The sequence below is a fragment of the Manacus vitellinus genome, unplaced genomic scaffold (genome assembly GCF_001715985.3).
Source record: "Manacus vitellinus isolate BGI_N305 unplaced genomic scaffold, ASM171598v3 scaffold_5_pilon, whole genome shotgun sequence".
Lineage (NCBI taxonomy): Eukaryota > Metazoa > Chordata > Aves > Passeriformes > Pipridae > Manacus > Manacus vitellinus.
Genome location: NW_021940682.1, coordinates 34,240,697 through 34,263,816, shown reverse-complemented (window position 1 = coordinate 34,263,816; position 23,120 = coordinate 34,240,697). Strand labels below are relative to the sequence as shown.

General features: G+C 41.4%; 1 protein-coding gene across 3 annotated transcripts in view; it reads left to right on the top strand.

The window, feature by feature from the left end:
- Positions 1–746: 746 nt before the first annotated feature.
- The window catches only part of SRGAP1 (SLIT-ROBO Rho GTPase activating protein 1), a 137,095-nt gene continuing 114,721 nt past the window's right edge, over positions 747–23,120 (top strand). For all 3 annotated transcript variants that reach the window (XR_001921732.2, XM_018080691.2, XM_018080690.2), the window contains exon 1: positions 747–902. Coding sequence is in view for 2 of the 3 variants with exons in the window: in XM_018080691.2 (XP_017936180.1) it covers positions 836–902 (67 nt within the window). In the remaining variant the exon portion in view is untranslated. The remainder of the gene's footprint in view (positions 903–23,120) is intronic.

Here is a 23,120-nt window from a genome sequence, read left to right as displayed (position 1 = left end):
GGCGGGGATCTCCCTCCTCCCGCCCCCGCCCGAGCCCCGAGCCCCCGGGCCTCCCGCGCGGACGGCCAGGGCAGGCAGGCGCTGAGCCTTCGGGGCCCGCCCGCGGCGCCGGCGGCCGCCACGAGGGAGGCGGAGCGGGGCGGACACAGTGAGCGAGGAGCGGAGGCGGGCCGGGAGGCAGGAAGGGAGGAGACAACGGCGTGAGGCGGGGAGAAGTTATTCCCGGAGACACCTCTCCAGGGCGCGGCGGCGAGTCTTCCGAGTAAGGCGGCTGCTCGGTCCGTGGGCTTGGGACATGCGCCGCGGCGCTTGCGGCCGGGGTTAGTCACGGCAGGGTGCCGGTCCCGAATTCCCACCCAGGCCAGCCGCGGCGGCAGCAGTAAACTAGTGCCTCTGGCGTACGGACCGAGCGCGGCCGCCTCCCGCCCACCGCCCTCTCCCTGCTTCCCTTCCCCTCTCCCGGCGCGCGAGGAGAGATAACAATGGTGGGGCGCAGCCGCCGGCCCCGCCCTCGCCTAGTGGAAGCTGGTGCCGCCGCGCAACTGTCCGCCGCCACCGCCCTGCGGCGGCCCGGTCGCGGACGCGCGTTGCTGTCGCGGCGCTGCCGGGAGGCGATGGTGCCCCGCGCCGGGGTTAGTCTGATCGCCGCTCCCCGCCTCGCCGCCATCCGGTGCCGGCGGCGCTCCGCGAGGCCAGCGCCCGCCGCCGCCCCGGCCCCGCTTCCCTCGGGCTTGCGGCCGTCTGATCCAACTTGGGAGCTCCTCCAGAGAAGCAAGAGTAATTAGTGATAATAATAATTTAAAACAAGGGAAGGAGCAGAAGAAGCGAGTGGATAATGTCAACACCGAGCAGATTCAAAAAGGACAAAGAGATTATAGCGGAGTATGAAAGTCAAGTGAAAGGTAAGCGCAGGGCGGCGGCGGAGAGCCCCCCGCGCGAGTGGGGCGTCCTGTGCCAGCCCTTCCCGGGGGCAGCAGCCGAGCCCCAGCGCCTGCCCGGGCGGCGGTCCCAGCTGCCCGAACTTCGTGGCGGAAGGAAGCGGGGAGGGGGCGGCGGCGCTGCCCTCCGAGCGCGCCGGTGGGTGCGCAGGGGCCCGGGCGGCAGGGCCGGCCGGCTTGTCCGCTGCCCAGCCCCCGGCCGAGTACCTTCTCTTCCTCCACCGACTTCGGTAACACGGGGGTGGGGGGAAGGGGGAAGGACAAAAAAAAAAGAAAAAAAAAAGACTTGGCAATTACTGAAGCGAGAGACAATAGTAAGCCATACCCCTTTCTTGAGGCACATGGCTGGTGTCCCCCACCCTCCCCTCAGGGCTGTAGTTTCTGTGCTGGCCTGTAAGAAGGCTAATAAAGAATTATCCTTGATTATTGAATGAACCCATTCAGCCATCCCAGGAAGTATTTCAGCCTCGCATCTCCCGGCTGTATTGCGTCCAACTATTGTGCCAAGGACAGCGTTGGTAGATCCTGGCTTGAACTACCGGCGCTTCCAGAGCCTCGAGTTTCCTCGCCTATCGTTTTCCCTCTGCCGGTGGCTTGGGCGAAACAGAGATTGGGGAAGTAGCGACATGGGCAGTGGGGTGTGTGCATCTTGGTGTGCGTCCTTTTTTTCTGGGTACTCTCGGGGAAAATATTGCATAATACACAAATTGCAATAAATCCGAGGATGGATGCAAACCTTAAATGCAGTGTTTAAAAAGCTATGCTACACCTGAGCTCTGTTTATTAAAACGATGCGGGTGTGCTGGTCACATAGGGTGTTTCCTCCTTGATGCTTCCCACGGTCTGCAATGTGCAGAGCTAGTGTGCCCTCACGCAGGTCCATGGGCTTCGGAAACAGCCTTCGTGTGCCATGCGGGCAAAGGGCTGGGGACCTTTTAGGCGAGGCATCTGAAACAGTATGGGAGGGACCACTCTTCAGCTGTTCAAATGTTTATTGACTCTGTATAATTGCACAATATTTTTTCCTCTTACTTGATCCTATGAGATGAATTTTTCAAGACAATTCTTGGAGTTTTGTTGGGGTTTTTCCTCTTGAAAGGAAAGAGGTAATTTTGAGGGTTTTTTTTCTTCTGAAGCTTAACTTTTTGTGAAAAATACCTGTAACCTGTCGTTTTGGGTCCAGGAAAGGATCTAGGCTTGAAATACGAGACCTGCCAGACAGGTGGGCAGTGAGGGGTCTTCTCTGAGCTGGCAGGTAGGCTATGCTTCAAGTGTCTATCTGATATGGGCAAGACCAAGACAGCTTTGGCATAGCTGGTGGATTCACTGCCATCGAGCCCTTGGAGGATTGGTGCTTTTGCCTCTCTGTGGAGATGGTGCAGATTTGTCTTCATCACTGATCAGAAAAAATGTTGAAGATCTTAAGCTTGTTGCAGATGTGCAGACTGTTCTTTGCCTAACTTGATTGTTACAGGCTGAGCCTTTATTTTCTGCAGCCAGTTGCTATGTAAGTCATTCTTCTCTTTTGAATAATGAAGAGGGAGGTGATGTTTGTAATTGTAGTTTAGTAGAAATTTTAACTTGCTTTGCTCCTTTATGGTGGTCTGGGGTGTGTTCAGTCTGGTCCCAACTGTCTCACCTGAATTGTTGATTAGCAGCTGTTTGAAAAAGTATGCTGGGCTAGCAACTGTAACCAGAGATGATTTTTCTTTAACCAGCATCACAGCAATTGTATTTCATATGGTATGAACTGTTTGTACTAAGACATTTCTGCTTGAGACCAGCTCAGTGATACTGTAAAAAAGTAGCGATACCACTGCGTGATACCTTGAAAATATTTTTTATATTGAGGGGTTCAAGGGCTAAGGAATCAGCCCTAATCAGCCAGCAAGGTAACTTTAAGGGAATGTAAATAAAGGAAAGTCAGGTCCCTATATGCTGCTTGGAATTTCATATATTAAGATAGGAGAGAGGGTGTGGCCAAACCGCTTGTACTGCTTGTGATTTATGGTGCTTACAATGCCTAGCTGATTTCTCACTGCTGATGTGTTCAGTTGCCTGAAGGATGTGCACAATTGGTCAGCAAACTGGCCATTTGAGGTCCTCTGGACAGGCATGCACAGAGCAGTGTAACACCACATGTATGCCTTACCTTGTTGTGGGAGTGCATTGAGCTCAGCTTGCTGAACATCAGCCTAATGGATTCAGAAACTGACACTGATGTGTGCATTTGTAAATCCTGTCCTAAGATGTCTGAATATTGATACTGGAGGAAGAGGGGGCCATAACATACATGGTCTATAGGTATGTATATGGTGCCATATTTGGAAATGAGGATTTAACATTGCCATTCTTCACATAGCTCTTCTGTTCTTAACCCCTCAAATAGGAAGCAGTAACAGATGTTAATTGTTCTGCCTGGTTCCTGAGTGGTGTAAACTGATATCTTCTCTTTGGATTTTTAGCAGTATCACTAGATTGGCTCTTGCTTTAGTGGAGGTCATACAGGAACGGTAGAAAGCCTACAAATGTTACCTGTTTGTCAAGCCGAAGTGGACAAAGTACTTCTGACTTGCTGGGCAGAACATTTTATTGCATATTTTTTGCAACATCCCTGTTCTTCAGCCTAACTTCTGTCAAGAACTATCCCAATTGTAGCAGTAAGGTAATTGTGTTCACTTCCCTGCACATCATATAGAAAGCAGGATGTTTCTTATGGATGTCGTAATACTGAAATTAGATCTGTCTAGCAGAATACCTATACCTATTGTTTTGGGGGATGTAAGGATATTATGGTGCCATAGGTACCTTACTTTGTAGACATAAAGGTGCCTGGGAAGTAAAATAATTAATAAAGTATCCCTGATCATCCAAAATATCAGTCGTATCTGTTTGTTTTTCCGAAGGATGTGATAATTTTATAGGCCCTCTAAAGTCATTAGAGGTAGTTTTAGCAACCTTGCAACTGGGGTGGGTGATGGAACTAGAGCTAGAAGGTGGACAAATGCTTTTTAGATGAGCAACAGACTGGTGGTATTGTTCTGAGCCAAGTATTAACTTTTTGCTATATGACCCTACTTAGATTAATACACAGCATTCCTTAACTCTAAGCTCAGTTGACTATAGTAGCCTATTATTGTATGTTTTGTATTCTGAGGACCAGCTGCTCCTTGGTACCGCTGATAATGTCAAGTTGTATCTGTTGATAAAGTTACTGAGCAGTTGTTGATAAAGTTACTGAGCAGTCGACAGCAGTGAAGAGATACTAGAGCATCCTCTGATGGCTGTGTGGGTGTCTTGAGTACGGTAAAGGATGTGTTAGCGAGATCTTGAATACTGTCTCACTTCAGAAATTTATCCCTCTGAAGAAGAAATCTGTTGTAGTAGTGGAGGATTGGGAATGTACTGCTTCATAGCCTTATGATCATTCAAGCATTAAACTGACATTACCTTCTTGAGACTTGTAACTGGTCTTCCATGCACAGGAGAAATGTTCTTTGAATAGGCAAACATTGTACTGACTAATTATCTGGGCGTGTCTGTTCAGTGAGATCCTCTGTATGGTTTGAACTGTTGAGAATCTTTGGAGTTTAACAGTCTTTTGGTTTTCTTATGCAACAGGATCTCCAACTGCAGTGGGCTGAGGGAAGAGCTACTTAAATGCTTCCTTTTTCCGCCTTCATTTTTTACTTGGAATTGGCTTGTAAATACAAGCCCAAAAACAGTTTGGAAAAGAAGACGTTTCCCTAAAATCAATATTTTTATAGTCTTCTTCGGAACAAAATACTCCTGTTTTTCCACCAGAAACAACTTGATAGCAGTCTGTATTACATTGCCTAATTAATTTTTATGGAAAATGAAAATTCTGAATTGTGACCCGAATTTCAACTTCACATTAAAAACAACACTAGAAGCTTCTCTGAGAAAATGCTGAGTTCGGAAGTACAAATTGGGTTGTCATTTTAGTAAACTGATAGCTATTTTGAAAAAAATCTTTGTAATGAAACATTTGATACCTTGGACAATGTCAGAATTCTTGAGGTTTTTTTCAAAAAGAATCTGGTGAATAGATGCCAGTTTCCAAAGTTCAAGTTTATCGTGTGGTTTAGCAGAAATTTTTCTGGTCCAAGATCTTGACCACACACAGAACTTTGTCTGATACAGAAAAGATATTGTTCTCTATGCTGTTTTTCAATTGGAGTTACATACTGTGTAATGAAGGCTAGTTCTTTACCTTTTTCAGCCATCACATTCTTCCTGCTCTCTGATCCTTCCTTTCAGAGTACAGACTTCAGTTGTCTAGGTAAATGTTAATGAGTTTGTAGTTGACTATGTAGCTGAAAGGGTTATCTGCAGATTTAGGTAGTTCAGTCGTAAACCAGCCAGGGGGTTTCTCTGGTTGATTGGGTTGGAGTTTGAGTTGTTTTGGTTTTTTTTTGTTAACCAGCATCTTCAGTACTCTTATTATTCTCACAGCTTTCTTGGAATGGAAACTAAGGAACTTGGTTTAGTACAACACTGTGCACCAAATTATTTAGAGCATGGGGGAGCCCTACAAAAAGCCTGCTTCCCAAAGGTCATGATTGAGGAACTTGAGATGTTTTGGTTTCATAGTCTTTCTGTATAATTAAAGAAGAAAATGCCTTTTCTTGATGCTATTTGAAAATATAGCTAAGAGTCAGGAAAGTACACTTTCTTTTTCCTGGTTTGACCACACAGCTGGTATGTCCCTGCACCACAGTGAAGCTGCATGTATTGTTTTACTTCAGTTTAAAGGTGAATGAAGTCTTGATGGCTGTAGCACACATGAAAAGGTAAGCACTGAATGGATTGTCTGAAGAGTGTTTCTTTCTGGCAGTATAGCAATCCTAATGCATACTCAATGTGTATGTTTTGTGCATATTTGCATATTTTTGTTAGTCTCTAAGAAAGTTTTAATTCACCTCTGACTCTGAAGCAGTTTGGAAACTTTTTAGGATCACTTCTCTGAGGCTTTTTTTTTTCCTTTCCAAATGTACTTCCAGTGCAGTTTTGCTGTTGCAGAGTGATGCTCTAAATCACGCAAAGGTTCATTGAATTTCCTGCGTTATCTTCTATTGGTCACTTTTTTATGAACTGAAGTTCTAGTTGCTGATAAAATTAAACTTATAACTTTGAAGTGGTTGCAGTAAGGCAGAATGGGATCCAAATTTCTTCCCATTCTCTGCCTCAGATTTCACTTGGGTTAGGTTTTGCCTTTTGTGAAAACTGTTCTTGTCAGTCAGAGGTGATGGATGGTAGTGCTGGAAAAAAGTGGGTCAGTGCTGTTGAGACTGGATAAGAAATCCCCTGCTGACCATTACACAGCCTGTTAGAAATCACTGACCATGACTTGACAGCGCAGCCTGTGTAATCTCTGTTTTGGACAGGGATGGACGTGGGGGAGAGCTCAAACGGAGCCAGGCAGGTGTCAGTGAAAGATCCTATGGTGCTTGTTCTTCCCTTTACCTTTTTTTTTCAAGCCCTTGTTATATCTACCTGTCATACTATCCCACGTCTAACCTTTCTGGTCTCCCTGGTGGAAACCGCTGATACCTTAGCCTGTATTAATCCCTATTAGAGTCTAATCTACTCTTACTGCTTGGCTTTCACAGAGTAAATAGGCTTTGGAGTGTGGAGGTTTGTTTTAGTGTGTGAGTGACTAGGCTAAATGTGTACCAGGGCTTCCTGTGTTCTGGGTGCTGCCCCCTCTGCTTCCTGCAGGTTTTTGCCTCATGGCAGTATTTCCTCTGTGACTGGCTTCTCCCACCTTGCCACGTACTGACCCAACCCTTTCCAGGGATCTGCCATGTACTCTCTGCTCTGAGCTATCTGGGCTGATGTGAACAAGTGCTGACCGTCTCTGAGGCAAGTCTGGCTGACCTTGCTCTATGCTGGTCAGTCTGGGAGCTATGAGTCATGAATGGCCTGTTGTGCCTGAAATGATTTTGTCTTTTCCTTCCCCACTTTTTGTTTCTCAGGCACAATGCCACACACCCTGAGGTTCAAGAGATTGTGGGGGTATGTGTGTCTGTACATATGTATGCATGTGGAAGAAGAGCAACAGCTGAAAACTGGAGGCAGTGATTGAAGGTGCAATGACTGGCATCACTGCTTGTGTACCACTAACAGGGATGAGGCTGGTGAGCTAAGCAATGCCAGATACTTAGGGTGAAGCACAGAGGACCATAGCTGAGAGCACGGGACCGTCTCTTGGGTAAGACGCAGAGCTGTCTGCACAGGAAGACTGCTTGCTGTGTGTCTTTTACATTACCAAGGCTATATCTGGCACCAAATCCAAAGGAGTTGGTTATCACTGCTTTTTCCTTTGTTTCCAAGACTTAAACAACTGCAGATTGTTCTGGCCATTTGTGTGGTGGCTTGGTCCTATGGGAGTGCTCTAAGACAAAAAATTCACTTTGATCTGTTGTACTGGAGCCATAATCCTGAGGCACTGCTTCCTCTGGAATCTAGTGTTTTCTGCAGCGTGTTGAAGTTATCTTCTAGTAGACATGGAAGTGTGTCACAAGTCAGTTACAGCCACCTGGTAGGCTAAAGGTAGTGTATTACATTTTACCTATGCTCTGCCTGCTAATTCATCCTGTCCAGACAAAGCACTCATATTCTCAAGCCATTTTCTGTTAGCTTTAGCTTAGTAACTGATCAAGGAAAATCTCTTCCAGAACTTCTTCTGTCCCCTCTGTTCATGTCACTATTTCTCAGACATATATCTATATGAATTTCAAGATGCAGTATTCAGTCTTGCACTGGACCTCGATTTTACCTGAGCTTACTGTTTGATAAATCCTGAGATTGAGATGCAATCTCATTATGGAAAATGACGAGTGTTTTGGAAATAACCCCAAGCAAATCTAATGTTCTGTTTCTAAGAACTGTAAGAATTAGTTTGTATATGGGCATGACCATGACTTCATATTACTCTCTCGTAGTCAGTGAATGCAAACATTATAATGAACAGTTTGTCTTCTCTAGAAGGGTTACATGCTTGTTTTTAGTTCATGGTTGGCACAATAAAATAATCCTGGCTTTAGGTGCCCGTTAATGAGGTAGGTGTTGCAAATAGGAAGGGAAAAACCACTAAATGCTCTCACAAAATGTTGTGGGGAAAGTCTGTGATTATGATTTGAGTCTGTAATAATCGTATCTGTGAAATGAGTTGAAGGTGACCTGTGTCATTTTCTTCCAACTCTATCCAGTGCAGGACAGTGCAGTTGATCCGACTTTAATAAGTCCCTCCTAAGGCATGTGGGTTCTTTACCTGTGTTTACCTTGATCATAGCATCTGGGGGGTTGATTTTAATTAGAGTGGTGAGAAGGGTGAAAAAAAATTCTTTGTCTATTTATCTAGAAGAAGTTTCAGTAGAACTTGCTTAAAAGTGTGATCATGGATTCATCAGTTAGAATACTTCTCTTAACTTTGTTATGTTATCTGTTATTGACCAATAAAAGACCTGTTTGAGTTTCAGTTGCAACCTCCTGAGACTTCCTGTTATTGATGTACTAGAGCTGACAAGGGAAATGTATTAGCATATTAACCAAAACATTCTCAAAATACACTAGACATAAGGGTTTTTTAATTGTGAAATAGAAGTTACAAAAAGTATAATTAGAACATAGTACGGTATTTCTTATTAGCTATATTGGGAATAAAAAACAAATGCAGCTGGCTTACCGGATGATGACTTCCAGGAAATAATGATTGTAACCCTTTACATAATTAGCTGTTGTGGGAAACGTAACTGACTACTGCAGATTCATATAAACTATCCAGACTCCTTAACTGACTCAGTGCTTACTCATCTGAATTACACTGTGTGTAGAATCTGTTAGCAGTTTGTTGGTCCTGTCTTACTTGGGGAGTCTTCAAGATGCTGCTTGTTTCTCTTAGGGTTTCCGAAGTGGGATGGTGCACACCTTTGGCTTTTCTCTGTATGTTAAACTAAATAAGGAGACATGCTGATCCCCTTTCACTTTCCAGTGTACATTATTTCATATTGTAAAAGAAACCAGTCTCTACTGTTCTAGCCAGTTCCAGAGTGTCTGCTTTCGGAAAATCAGAGGAATCTGCTCATGTTTACAAACCACAGAGTACAGCAGAAGTCTAATAAGATTCAGTGATAGCTCTTGTATGGCTCTGTTCTTTCAACAACCTGTCTTCTTTCAAGCCTTGCTGTTCTCTGCTTTGCCCCTCTGATTCTTTTTTTAAGAGAAGAGAGGATAAACAGCATCTAAAGCATCAGGTCAGAGGCAAGATAAAATAAGTATTCATTCAGTACCAAAATAAGTAGGCATCTGAACTGAAACTTTCTAACTCAACAATTAAGTTACTGTTTTATACAATAACAGAGCAACTGAAACTATTACCAGCCACTTAACTGAAGTTTTTATACTATATTTTATTTTATATTATAGAGTAAGATTATCTGCTATCTACTAAAAAAACCCGCCAACCCACACTTTAGCCTTTCATCATACACTTCAGTACGAGCCTGGGTACCAAAATACACTGTGACTAAGTTGCTAGGCATAAACTTACTCTTATTCCTTTGACAGTATTTATGCAGGTATTCCAAAGGTATACTAAAAAGAAAAAAAGTTTTTACTCTTATTGTAGGATACTTAACACACCAAGGTTGTTACAAGTGCTTAGACAATACAGCAAGCTCTACCTCTTGCAAATCACTAATTTGATGATGAATAGAAATAAAAGTGGATAAATTCTTGTTCATAGGTGCCTTGTGTATATGGCAAATTGCTGTCTGCATTCTTGGCATAAATAATGCTAATTCCAGCTGTGTAACAGAAAACTACCTTTTGTGTGTGTTGTGTTGCAAATGGATAACTGATATGTGTAAGAATTTGACCGAAGTTTAAGAACTTGACAACTCTGCTGGTTTTGCTGTTCAGCGGACTATTTGAGGAGAAGACCAATGTAATAGGGTTGTGTGCATTACGTGCCTTATTTTAAGGTTGCCTTCATGTATTTGTGCTTTCCTAATTTTCAAGTAACAGTGCATAAAATTAGTGAGATTCTTAATGTCATGACAGAAAATAGAACCAAAGTGTTAATACCTTTGCATTGAAGTCACAACCACATGCAGAGTGAGAGAAGGTTCCCCGGTGCAGAATGATGAGAGATGAGGGAGCCCAGTGAAGGTAGCAGGTCCTCACCTGTTAGAGGCTCCTCTCCTCCCAGGGTGCCATGGAGGAGCCCGGTGACAGCGAGCACTATCACTTCTTCCCTGGCAGCCTGCGATGAGCAGTCTGTGTGCATCTGCAGCTGAGCTCATCGGATTATCGTTGAGTGTATTGTAATCCGTTAATTGCCAGCCACTTCTGATGACATGATATTGTAGTTGTGGGTCAAATCCCCTGCTTCTTAAGCAGTATTCCTACTGCCATCTTTAACTTTGCCTGTGGGAGGGTAAAATACACCACACCTCGTGAACTTGATCATGTGACCTTAATGAGATAAAAAGCAGCCAGGAACATACTGTTTCTTGTAGCTTATTGCAATCTAGACAGACAACTATCAACAAACTTGCTTAAGCTAGAACATATAAATTGGGAATATGGAATAAAACTTTACTTTTTGAGGTTTCTTTGGGGTCTGAGAGGTTATAGGGTATGAGAATTTGGGATTTTACTGTTTTTCCTACAACCCTCTTGTGAGACTTCTTCCTACTTCAGGTGTCTTCTGCTAAGGTTTTAATGCATTATCATAACCATTCTGAATAAAGGCACCTGAGGAAGGTATGATATCTGGCTTTTTGGAGATGTCTCTGGTACTTTAAATAAAGAAAAATATGAAAATGTTAATGGAAAAACTGTGGACAAGAAAAATAGTCTGTATTTGAGCAGGAATCTAGTGCTGCATCTACCTGCTAACATATCAGAACAAAGGGAGGTGAATACTGAATTATGTGTGGCTTCGGCTGACTGTACGTACATACAGAAAATTGTAACACATTTTCCTTATGTCTAAAAATACCTGGTGAAGTATATGTATATTAGACTGGGCTACAATGAGGCATGCAGTACTGAGAGCCTGATGAAAGAACAAGGGTAACTCTTAACTACCAAAGACCAAGTAGTTAATGTGCGTAAAATTTGCTTTGCAGCTTTTGCCTGTCTTTCAGAACACAGAATGCTTTGGACTGGAAGGGACCTTAAATGATCATCTAGTTCTGACCTATGTCATGGGCAGTGATACCTTGCAGTAGACCAGGTTGCTTAAAACCCTATCTGGAATGGGCCAGTGATATTTCTATACTTCCTTCTGCCATTAATGTATTTGAAAAAACTCTTTGTATTGTCCCCCACATTTCTGGCTAGCTTCAACTCCAGTTGAGCTTTGGCCACACAAACATTCTCCCTTACAGCAGCAAGCAGCATCTCTGAATTCTTCCCATGTTCTTGACCTTACTTCCACTGGGCATACACCTTTCTTTTTTTGCCTTATCTCCAAGAGAAGATTCCTGTTCAACCAAGCCAGCCTTCTGCCTTACCTGCTTGACATACAACATTTGGGAATTGCCTGCTTCTGTGCCCTTGGGAGGTGATGTTTAAAAAGTGACCAGCACTGATAGACCCTGGCACCTGCAAAAACATTTTTCTTAAGCAAGAAATACCCTCTTTTGCATATAAAAAGGGTAAAAATTAATGAAAATAAGAACCAAAGTATAATTCCTCCAATATATATACCACCCTGACTAGCAAAGTAGTGGGTTACTGGTGAGAGGGGATGGGTTGTCAGATGGTTGGCTCAAGGAGATTCTAAGCACATGCTTTGCTAGTGCAAAGCAACTTCTGGGCAGTTCAGTATAGCTCTATGTTGTTTCCTTGTGGTTCCGGGATGGACTCTGTACACAGGGGAGATCTCTGCTCAGGCTTCAGAGGACAGACTTTCAGGCTACAGTAGCAGTTTTCAGTCTTTGATGAGGGCTGAAAGAGGCTTAGGGTGAAAAATATTCCATGGAATTAAATACACAAAAGAACTCTAGCTCCTGTCTTTGCCTTTCAGATGCCACATTTAGTTCCCCTTTGGCTGCCTCACTTTGGAGGTGTCTGTGGGTATGTTTATGTGACTGCATATACTGGCCTACATGTTTATTCTGCAGTATAATTTGACACACCGCATCTCTAACATTGTTCCCTTATTTATAGACCAGAAACTGCCTTGCCTCCAGCTGGCAGAGACAAAAGTGCCAGCCTCATCCATGCTGATGTCATCTGAGTTGCCACCAGAGCAGACCTAAAAATGTTAGCTTCTGTTGAACCATGTGAAAATTTGTATGAAACTGAGGAATCAGGAATCTGAGGAGTTCATCCTTCCGAGTGATCAGAGAGCATTTGCATGAGGAGTTTGGTTTCACATCTTTATCTTACTCAAACATTATTCACACCTTCATCTTACTCAAAACTGAGTTTTGAATACAGCTCACTCACTCTGCAGATGGTTGGTCTGAGAGCTAAGGAACTGAGTATTCTGGTACAAGTCTCCCTGATTTCTTGTTTGTTTAAGCTCTTCTGCTTTTTCCCGGACTTAATGAATATTTAATTATTTACAGAGTGATTATGAATCCATTGCCTGGTAGTTAAAGCAGTCACCTGAGAGATATGGGTCTTGCTATGTATTCCAACCAGAGTGCGTTCCTGTTCTACTTGTTTTTTTAAAGAAATGGAAAAGGAGGAGGACTGTGGAATTGAGATATTTATGTGACTATTCTAATTTAAGAATACTTTATTAATCTGGAGGGGGAACTATTCAGCGGATACCTTATTTATTCATCGCATGTGGTATACAGTATACAGAAAAAAACCCCAACCCTTTCCTATGTAATGATTTTTAATCTTAATGCCCTGCCAGCATTTATGGTAATTTTTGGCAGATTGTCTCTAGTTTTGCTGACAATCTGTGAAGAAAATGTTTGATCAGAGTTGTTTGAAAGGTTCACAAGTGAATGTCTGTTTGCTTGAACCTTTGCTTCAATGACTCTTCCTGCAACATCCCCTCCATACAGCATAGTTGGTCCTCTGTCCTATGGCAGTTCTGCTCCCCAGGTGCCTGAGTTGCAGATTCACAAACAACTTCTTTTGCAGCCAACAGAAACTTACTCTGCAAATATTCCTGAGTTACTTCATATCTGTGAAGAGCAGGAATTTGTTTAGGGTTTTTTTTTGAGGGCAGAAAAATTGCCTCAACTGATGTTTAAGGAGGAAAGAAGGGCAGTGGGTCTGCAAATATTACTGAGGCAATTCTGCAGTTGTTAGTCAAATAGCAGTGAATGTTTTGGGGTTTAGAGACTAGAGGTGAATGTTTACAGTGCATTAATATAGCTGTAAGGAGGAACTATGAAGAACAACTGAAGAACTCTTTACCAGTCATGACAGTTGATCAGGTTATTTCCTTTGCAGAACTGTATTGTAGGGCAGCAGACAGTCCTTCAAGAAGCCAAGATACTTGTTATTGATTTGGGGCTTTACTTGAGTGTATTAACATGCCTGTTCTTTACTTGTACTGCTGCAGCTGTATGTGGTGAAGTCAGGTTGTGTGAACAGCCGTATGCAAAGTACTGTAGCTAAGAATCAGGCAAGAAGATGGAAATGATGGAAATGTCCAAATTCTTTTTAACCTCATTTAAAAGGGGATTTAAGATGACCCTTCAGGTATTCTTCTAAACTTGTACACTGGCATGTTTTGCATTGGAAAGAACAATTTGTTCTTATTTCTGTTCTGCACTTCACTTGGTTATCCAATAATTTATCTCACTATTCATTTGATGACTTTTGTTTTTTTTAAATTATAATTGACTGTTGGATTAAATGAATAGCTGATGCATCCTGAATCAGAAGTAGTTCCTGCTGGATAAGAGTATGCTTATAAGCTTCAGAGATACTGTAAATAAGGAGATAACATATACATGAAGACTTAATAGAAACTTCAGATCTCTAAGTATTTATATGTAATCTGTTGTTTTTTCAGTTGTAATATCTGACTTGCAGAGACATTCTGTTTACATTAGGCAGCTTCATTTTTGCTTAGCATTGCTTATGTTAGGATATTTGAAAGTTAATTTAAATACTTTTTTATTATGTCTCTATAATTAGTTTTTTTCTTAGTTTGTAAGATACCAGTAGTATGTGAGATCATGGGATTAGCTATGATCACTAACAACTCCACCTTGCTTGTAGGTCTGTTTGCAAGATACTCTGAGAAAGAGCTTTTTAGGTTGCAACTTGAACATTGTGTAGTGCAGTGGGGATTCAGACCTGTTACTAGGATCATATGAGCCATTGTTCCTATTACAGTGTGTTTTATAACCTTGGAATTACCCCTTTGAATCTCATCTTAAGATTCTGTAATTTTAGGAGAACATACCTTTTCTTTAGTTCTTGTGCAAACAGACCTGACTTAGGGGAAAAAAAACCCCAAACATCTTTGGTCTCTTCTAAGTCAGACTCTGATCTAACTTGAGCAAGAGGACTTAATTTAAAGAGGCATTAATTTCAGGGGACTGAATGGACCGACAAGAGTCTCCTTAAGTTGGTTGAAGGTAGATGCACTTGCATCAAAAAATGAGTACCAAGTTCCTTGTAATTTGATACAGACTTCACAACATTAAATGAGTATTGAGGAAACTGATGTTTTTCTTTGTGAATTTTATTTTTCCTGTGATGGCTAAGATTTTTGCTAGCATCTGATATTTAGGTGGTTTTCCAAGTGATGAGGTGGGCCTTGCTGAAGCAGTGCTCCACATAGATGAGGTGGAGCTGGAGCCCTTAAGTGCTGAGGAAACTTATTAATTGTGCATAGACATGTCAGCGTTCTCTATTGAGCCTGGACTACAGGAAAAGCTTGAGACCCACTGCAGCAAAATTTCAGTCAGTTAAAGCATTAGGCTTTGAATGTGTTCAGTGCTCTGAATAGTTGCTAACTAATGTAGGACTGGAGGGATGAATGAAGTGGTACTGCTTTTACAAGCAGAATAGTAACTGCTGTGTGTCCTGTTATGCATAGCCTTGTTTACTTCACATACATGAATTTGTTGACCTCACTAGAGCTCTTAACCTTCCTGGAGCTACTAATCTCCATAATGTCTGCAGAATTGGGCTTAATTTTGTGGTGGGAATATGCAAAAACAAATGAACTATGAGTCATCATTTTTTACAGTAAAACATTCAGACCTAGTCCCACAGTTGATGTGTGTGGCTGATCCTTTCTTGAGAGTTTGTTGGATCTGACCCATGCTTTGGAAATCCTGACTTCTTAATTGCAGCAGAGATTATTCTGAAACAAAGGAAATGTAATGCAGAATATACTGGAGCAAAGCAAGAACTATCACTTGACTCAGATGCAACTTCCAAGATAAAATCAGTGTAAGTAGTGGACAGGATTGTGCAGAATTATAGAACATTTCAGTAGTACTCAGTATGCCTTGTGAAAACTATAGTGGTGATGTTTTCAGTTTACTGACCCTTACTTCCTTTTTGCATATAGCTTAACTAAAGCATGGTTTAATAAAATAAACTTGCTTTTAAAATTTATTGGCAGCACTGAATTGTGGAGGTAGTGGAGAAAGATGTGAATGTCACTTTCATGTCTGCACTATGAAATGCAAAAGCACAAATGTAGTAACCACAAGGCCCTTTTTGATGTTTTAATCTTTTAAACCTTTGAAATGCTGGTGTGCTTGAAAGGGCTTCTAAATCCCTTGGTTAGTCTGCTCTGTCTCATATTGTGTTCAAAATCATAGCAGATAAAGGAAGAGTGATCTGAAAGCTTAATGCAGTCAGAGCATCACGACCTGTTATGTAAAGCAACATTTGGCAGGGCCTTCCCAGCTGCTGTAAATGAATGTTAACAGCATTTTATCATCTGCTTTCACTGTCTTTATTACATAATCTGAATATTTATGACCCTATTAATATGTTTAGCTCTGAAATTGCAATATTGATGGAATGGATGTTCCATAGAATATTGAACAAGAATGATTTTTGCCTCCTGAACAAAAGTTGTGTTAATATTAAACAGCTTTGAGTTTGTATTTCAAATAAGTTTGCTGAGTTGCTTTACAGGTGTATCATTAATTCCCTAAATTATTTATTTTTCTAAACATTGTCATAGGAAAAGTGTTTTGGTGACAGGATTATGTTGCTGAACATTGTCTGTGTATAAAATACATAACACTAACCAGAAAGTGATGATTTTTTTTACTTGTAATGCAAGGCCTTGAATCCATAGTGATGATACTCTGTAGCCTTGAACAAACATAGTCAACCTAGACCAGATCCAGGCTATCAGAGTCACCTCCATCCAGAGAGCTGCTCCGGGTAGGATTCTGGGGCAAGCTGTGGACCAACTTATTATTACAATGTGTGTGGGTGGTTGTGGTTGTTTTGTTTGTTTTGTTAGTTTGGTTTTTTTGTTGTTGTTTTTGTGTAACCAGATTCTTACTTTGTCTGCCACAGTTCCTCACAAACCTACATGCCTTCCTTCTGTTACAACTACCTTTACTGTTGTCTTGTGACCTGAGATGCATATCACGTAACTGAGGCATGTGTGCACCACATTAGGTGTTTGGGGACTGGTTACAGATGCTGTTCCACTACTGAATTTGCACTTGCCTATATCATGATCAAACTTGGAATTACATGTAGGAAGGTAATATGTTTGGTCAAGAGATGAATGAGGAGCTGTAAGGCATTTCCCTTGGGAGCCTCTTAGATTATATTATGTCTCCAAACAGAACTGAACACCACCATTTCAGTAGTCATCTGCAAATTTCTAACAAGATGTGTTCAGCGGGTCAACACTGCTGTGGTCAGTGTCTCCCACCCATGGAATTTATGAGTGGTATTGATATTGTGGTTCTTTATCATCCTGCAGGCTAAATAACTCAGCTGCAGGCTCATATTTGCAGGTTGCCTACGAAAAGCAGAGCTGGGAAAGTAAGTTTTGCATTTCTTTTGAGTGGTGTGAACTTTTTGGTCTCTTTTATCTTTGAGTGCAAAATCTATAACCTGTCTGAAAGCTGCTGTCCTAAATGTCTTGCTACTGATTGCCAGGGCTAGAGTTTGAGATATGCAGCTGTTTGCGGAGGTCCCTTTTGTTTCCAAAAGTCTCATGGGTGGTAGTGCAAATCCTGTGGTGTGTTCTGACACTGACATGTGTCTAATTCGGAGTACCTCTGTCTCATAATCGTCTGTACGTCCACCCTCTCCACAGTTCAAACCTCGCAAACTGGTACAGGAGGCAGCTGCACATGGCTGTAAGTGTACAAAATCTTAGAAATGTAAAGATCAGTGGGTGTGGAGTGTTAGAGTTGGGAAGAAAGTTTAGATTAACACATTTTTTAATAGTATTTTGTCCCCAAGCAAGGTTGTTATAGTTACTGCAGAACTCCAAATGGACTCTCTTCCCTCGTGGGGATTAGAGATTTAAATATGTATTGTTCTTCTGGGCAATAGTATTGAACAGTCAAGTAAGGTTCATAATAGAAAAAGGAAACCTTTAATTAGGACAGGAGTTTCAATTGCATTCTTTTTTGCTTTGTGTAAGAGAAACTTGTGTTAAATCGGATAAATAAAACAATGGATGGGGTGAAGGAAGTTTGGAAGAAGCAAGTCTGTTTACAAAGTTAAGTGCTGAGTTTACAATAAACCAGTAATTTTTACTTGGGAAGCTCTTAAAATAAGATTTACCTTATCCCCATCCCTGAGCATCTGAGTCAAGATATTTTACAGGGTTTTTCAACTTATTCAGTGTTTTGGCTTGGGGTTTTCTTGCTCGCTTTAATTTTTCATGTAGGAAATACCTTTATTGCAATGTGAAATTAATAGGAGTGTTTAAACTTATAATATTTTGGGTTTAGATTGGCACAGACATTGTAATTGCATTCTTCCATTGCTCATCTTTATACTTAGTTTATGTAATCTAAATACAATGCAGTATTTCCTTTAAATATGAAGAATGACAATAAATCTTTTCTGGTGTGTTCTGGGATGTACATTGCTCTGTTTTGTTGAGGTCTTGAAGTCAATAACCTTCTGTACAGTCTCAGCAAGTTGCCAGTGAGCAATAAATTATAAAACTGGCACCTTTAAGGAATAATACGTAGTAGCTTCAAGGGTTTCTTAATTTGTCTACGAAATTGCCTTCGGCAAAAAACCTGAACTGTAGTCTCCACTTCTCAACAGATACTGGTAAGAGGAAGCCTAGCAGATTTGAAGCTGATTTTCTTTTGCACTGGCTTATCTAATGTTTACTGGCTTATTATGTGTGATGAGACAATTGAATAATCTCCTGTCTTAAATGAGTTCTTTAAAGGAACACCTCAAAAAGATGGTTGTGCTTAAGCATTGGCCATCTGTCCTATGCCTGTCCTCTGCAGTTTAAACACCAAATCCAACAATGACAAAAGACTGCTGTTGTCTGGGAAACGATTGATTCTACTCCTTGTTTGGGTAGAAGAGTTCTCGGACATGGCTTGAGATAGTCCATTTCCCTAATTATCTATCTCTGGGTGTTTTACTGCTTTCTGCTCTTTCCTATCAAGAGAGTACTTTCCAGAGCAAAATTCATGTCCTTTTAAAGGACCTAACAAAACTCCTAAATTCAGAAGAAAGCAGCTATTGATTTCATTGGGCTTCTGGTCAGGCTTTTGAAAAAGAAGGGCATAGCCTTTTATGTTAAATAACCGATGTGATCTTTGTTGCTCAAAACTTTATTTTGTGGACTGTTCTAGAAATATAACATTCCATTTTTACGGTGTGAGCAGCAAACTCCATTTAAGCGCAGAACACAGTGCATCTTAGTTGCAGAGGTGTAAAGGATACTTCATAGTAGCAGTGTACTTGAAACTTATTTAAATCTCCTGCTCTGACCCACATCTTGCATCCCCTTTACTGCATCCCAAATGAGTAATATATTTGCAAAAGAAAGCTATTGTCTTCCCTTGGAACAACCTCAACTGGCATGTGGGATTCTTTACCAGGAAGGAGAGGCAGGGACATTGTGTTGCATTTATAGAATGTGCGACTAAATGGCTCTTCCTGTTGCCTGACTTGATCATGGCTGGTTCTTGTTTGTCACAAGGATTGGTAGAGTAACCTCATGTAAGGGAGATATTAGTAACTTGAGAGTGCAAATTAAAAAGGTCTTTTTTTTCCCCAAATATCAATTAGTGCATGTTGCATCTTGTTCTTTCCATAGGCATCACTGAGAATTGTTTGGCTCCATCTTCTCTCTCCCTTCCCTTGGTCCCCCACTATATGTTTTTGCTTATGGTTATGATCCACCTTGAACCTTTTCTTCAGAATGAATAATGGTCTAGTGCTTTAATCATTTTTGTGGTCCTTTGCTGAACTCACTCTCACGTGCTCACTGCACTGGGAATCCCAGAATTGGACACAGCACTACAGATAAGATCTCAGCAGTTCTGAGTAGAGACAAAAAATCACCTTCCTCAACCTGCTGGCAGTGCCTTCCTAGTGGCAGCACAACCATATGGTGTATCAACTTGCTCTTCTCAGTTTTTGTTATCAGTAGGCTTGCTGAGGATGCACTCTGACCAGTCATCCAGGTTATTAATGAAGATGTTATAGAGTACCGGCCCCAGTATCAGCCTCTGGAGTATGCCACTGATCACTGGCTTGCAGCTGATACTAAAGATTTTGTGAATTAACCTTTTTGTTCAAGCAGTAATATTTCTCCCTAAACTTTTTAAACCAACCTTGCACTGAGTAATTTTAGAATAAATTCTTCAGGGTGCATTTAGTATAAGAATGTTCCTAGGTCAGTGACACATGCTGATTATAGTCTTTGCAAGAATTTACGAACAACTGGGGGAAAAAAAATGTGCATCTTCCATCTTAATTGAACCCTTGAAATTCATGCCTACAAACTAAATGAAAATGGAAACTAGACGTCTTGTCAGCAAATTGCAAGCTATCAGTCACAGCTAGGGATGAAAGCTAACACGACCTACATCTGTCGTGTTGCTACAATGGTGCCAGCATTACAGTTCCATTGTTTAGGTTGAGGGTCAAGCCTGTTGAGACCTCTTTTTATTCAGCTTTGAATGTATCCATTTTCATTAAGTTTTTCAAAGCCATATGAAAGACTCAGCAGGGCAAGATGTGGTGATGCTGAACCTAAGTTAGTCTTGCAACTATCGAACTGTCTCATAGTTGCAGATGGTCACTGTGATTGTCCACACTAATCTACCACCAGAGCTGCTATTGAAAGGGCACAAAAGTGATGGTACAAAGGGGCACCTTTTTTCCCGCCAGTAGATGAAGCTAGCATTGCCTCTGAGCCAGCATTGCCAGAGGTTTTGTGTGGGAGAAGAGTGGTTGTTGACAAACCAGTTTCCTTGCTGAAAAATGCTACTCTTGTTCGCTAAACTTAGAGATCTTTCCTTGGTAAACTCTGACTAATATCGGACTGGCATTTTGCAAACTATTTTCATTGATTATTTGTATGATGGCTGTACTGGGAGGTCTAATGCTGACAGCAGTAAATGCAAGCTTGTTAGTATGCCTAAAGAAGACACACTTCTGATTTGTAATTCCATTAGAAGAAAATCTCTTTGATTGTACACTGTTAAAAATGTTGGAAACCTTAATTGCTGCATTTCTGTTTTCAATCCTCAAATGTTAGTATCCTTATGTAGATTAAAGAAGCTTGGCCAGTTGTCACTCTGAGTTATGTAACTTGGTTAACCAAGTACTAAACATCTTGCTTTTCGTGTTATAAAAATGTAAGGTTTTGGAGCTAGGAAGTGAATCTTCCAAGTCTTTCTTACTGGCATTGTGAATGTGCTCTTTGTTTTGTTTTTCTTTAAACAGAACTGCTTTTTCCATTTTCCTACTACCATTTTCTAAGTATCATTTTCTTTCTTTTCTGGTACGATGAGGTGAAAGGCTCTACACAAATGACCCGCCTGTTTGTTAACAGCCTACAGAAAGTTCTGGTGAGATTAAAATAGTTCTTGCCTGAAAGAACAATAAAAAGCAATAAAGCTGCTTCCTATTTTATGGGATCCTTTTACCACTGGCAAAGGAACTCTTAAAATTCAGACAACCACAGTGATGAAATGGATGTTTGTTCTTGAATGTGAAATATCAAACCTCTGTGGAGACCAGTTGAATTATTCACCCCATAAAGTTTAGAAATTGTACTTTAATTATTAGGGTATGGGGGGTTTGTGTGGGTTTTGTTTGTTTTGGTCCTCCCCCCCATAATCCACTGAAGCTACCCACTGGCTGCCTCCTCAGCCTCCCAAGGCCCTTAGTAATTTCTGAGTGGCCTGTTGCCCCAGGAATTTCATAGCTTTCTGAGTACATGAATGTTTGGTTGGTTGGTCGTGTCCCTTCCTCTGGCCTGGCAATCTGTAGTGACATGAAATGCCTTAGCCAGACAGCTATAAGTTACAGAAGAGTATATTTCTGCATGTGAGAGGTAATGAACCTGGTAATGTACTTCAGTTTACAGTCACTAGAATTAAATACTTCTGTGCTGAAGATGGAACTGAAAAATAGGAATATTTTTCCCATAAGATGAAAATCATCTGCATAGAGATTGATTTGACTGTTCCAGAAAGAAACTTTCAACTTTCTTCTGCCTTGATTATTCTGTTAACAAGGTAATCTAAAGAATGAGACTTTTTGCCAGGAAACGGATGAATATGGATGATGTTCAGATTTTGTAAGAACTGAAAGGAATTTGACACTGACCTTAAACTGAGTCACTTGTGTAACTAGTCCTTCTTAATGACTTTGGTCAATATGTCCTCGCATCTATGATCATGCTTCCTGCTGCCTTGCTTGCTCCCAGCTCTGGTATTATTTTCTCATTTCTGCCATACAGTATACTGCCTGCAAATAATTCCTTAAACAAACGTGATGTAAATTATTAGAATTTCTCAATAGTGACTTCCTGGAAACTGTGTCCTGCTGGAGGGGTGGTTTCTAGGCTTGTAGTTTCCTTTCTCATAGCTAGTATGTGTTTATTAGGATGTCAGTGTAGCTTATGCTGTGTATTTTTCAGGCAGAAGCTTTTTCCTATTGTTTCTGATGTCAGGTGCTGGTAGAATAAGCAATAAATGTGCTTGAGCCAAACAAATTTCACAGATTTCACAAATTGAAAGCTGTGTGCAAAAACAAGTCCACCTCTGCAGGCCATGGACTGCAGAGCTCTGAGGGATGGGAGCGGGCAATGCTAGGTATGACACTTGGGTGATGTGATCCCGGAGCCTGGCCCCTCCAAAGCAAGGTGGAACCAGCTGTAGCTGCTTCAGCAGCCTCTGTGCTCACCTCCTGCACGTGCCTGATATGTGAAAGGGCTTTTCTGACTCCAGTTGGTTCTTTCTTCTGGGACCCTACCAGGTATGGATAAACAACCTGTCAGTGAACTGGTCAGGTTTAATTACTAGTTTGAGTAAAACTGAAGAAGAACTGGTTTGGATTTTTCATAGTCGCTGTCAGAACAGAAATGGCACTTCAACCTGCCTTTTCAGCTTCAGTCCATGAGTTGCACCAACACAAGTACTTACTGCATTTCATTTCAAGATGTTGTTTTTTGGCTTTGCACACAGAGTCAGATTTCTAAGAATAAACAAAAAACTCTGGAGTATGGTATGCTCTGGTGAGGGAGTAGTTCTGCTACATCTGGACTGGTTGTGCCTTCTGTGTCTGGTTTCCAATACAGCTGTAAGTTAGATGGAACAGCAAATCCAAATAAACTGTTAAAAGATCTAAGGGGTTAGGTGTGGTTTGGGTCATCGTATTTTCTTTCTAGCCTTACATCGCAATAGAGGAAAACCTATCCTATTAGTTATCTCACAGATGTTAAGATATTAAATTGTGCTGGCTGCATAAATTATATTGAGGTTTAAGAGAACAGCAGTATCTTGGGGAAAAAAAAAAAGAGGGTTAAGGTTTGGATGCCTGAAGAGAACTCTTCCTCCTTAGTGAGGAATTACTACTCTGCTCTTAAAGCAAAGCCAGTGTGTTGCTGTTCACACTGCAAAATTAGGCACATTTACATTGTCCCAGTGTCATAGGAATATTCTACCAATTACCTACTTAAATGCTCAAAGAGATTATGTTTGCACTTCCTTACTGTTCTAGTGGGTTTTA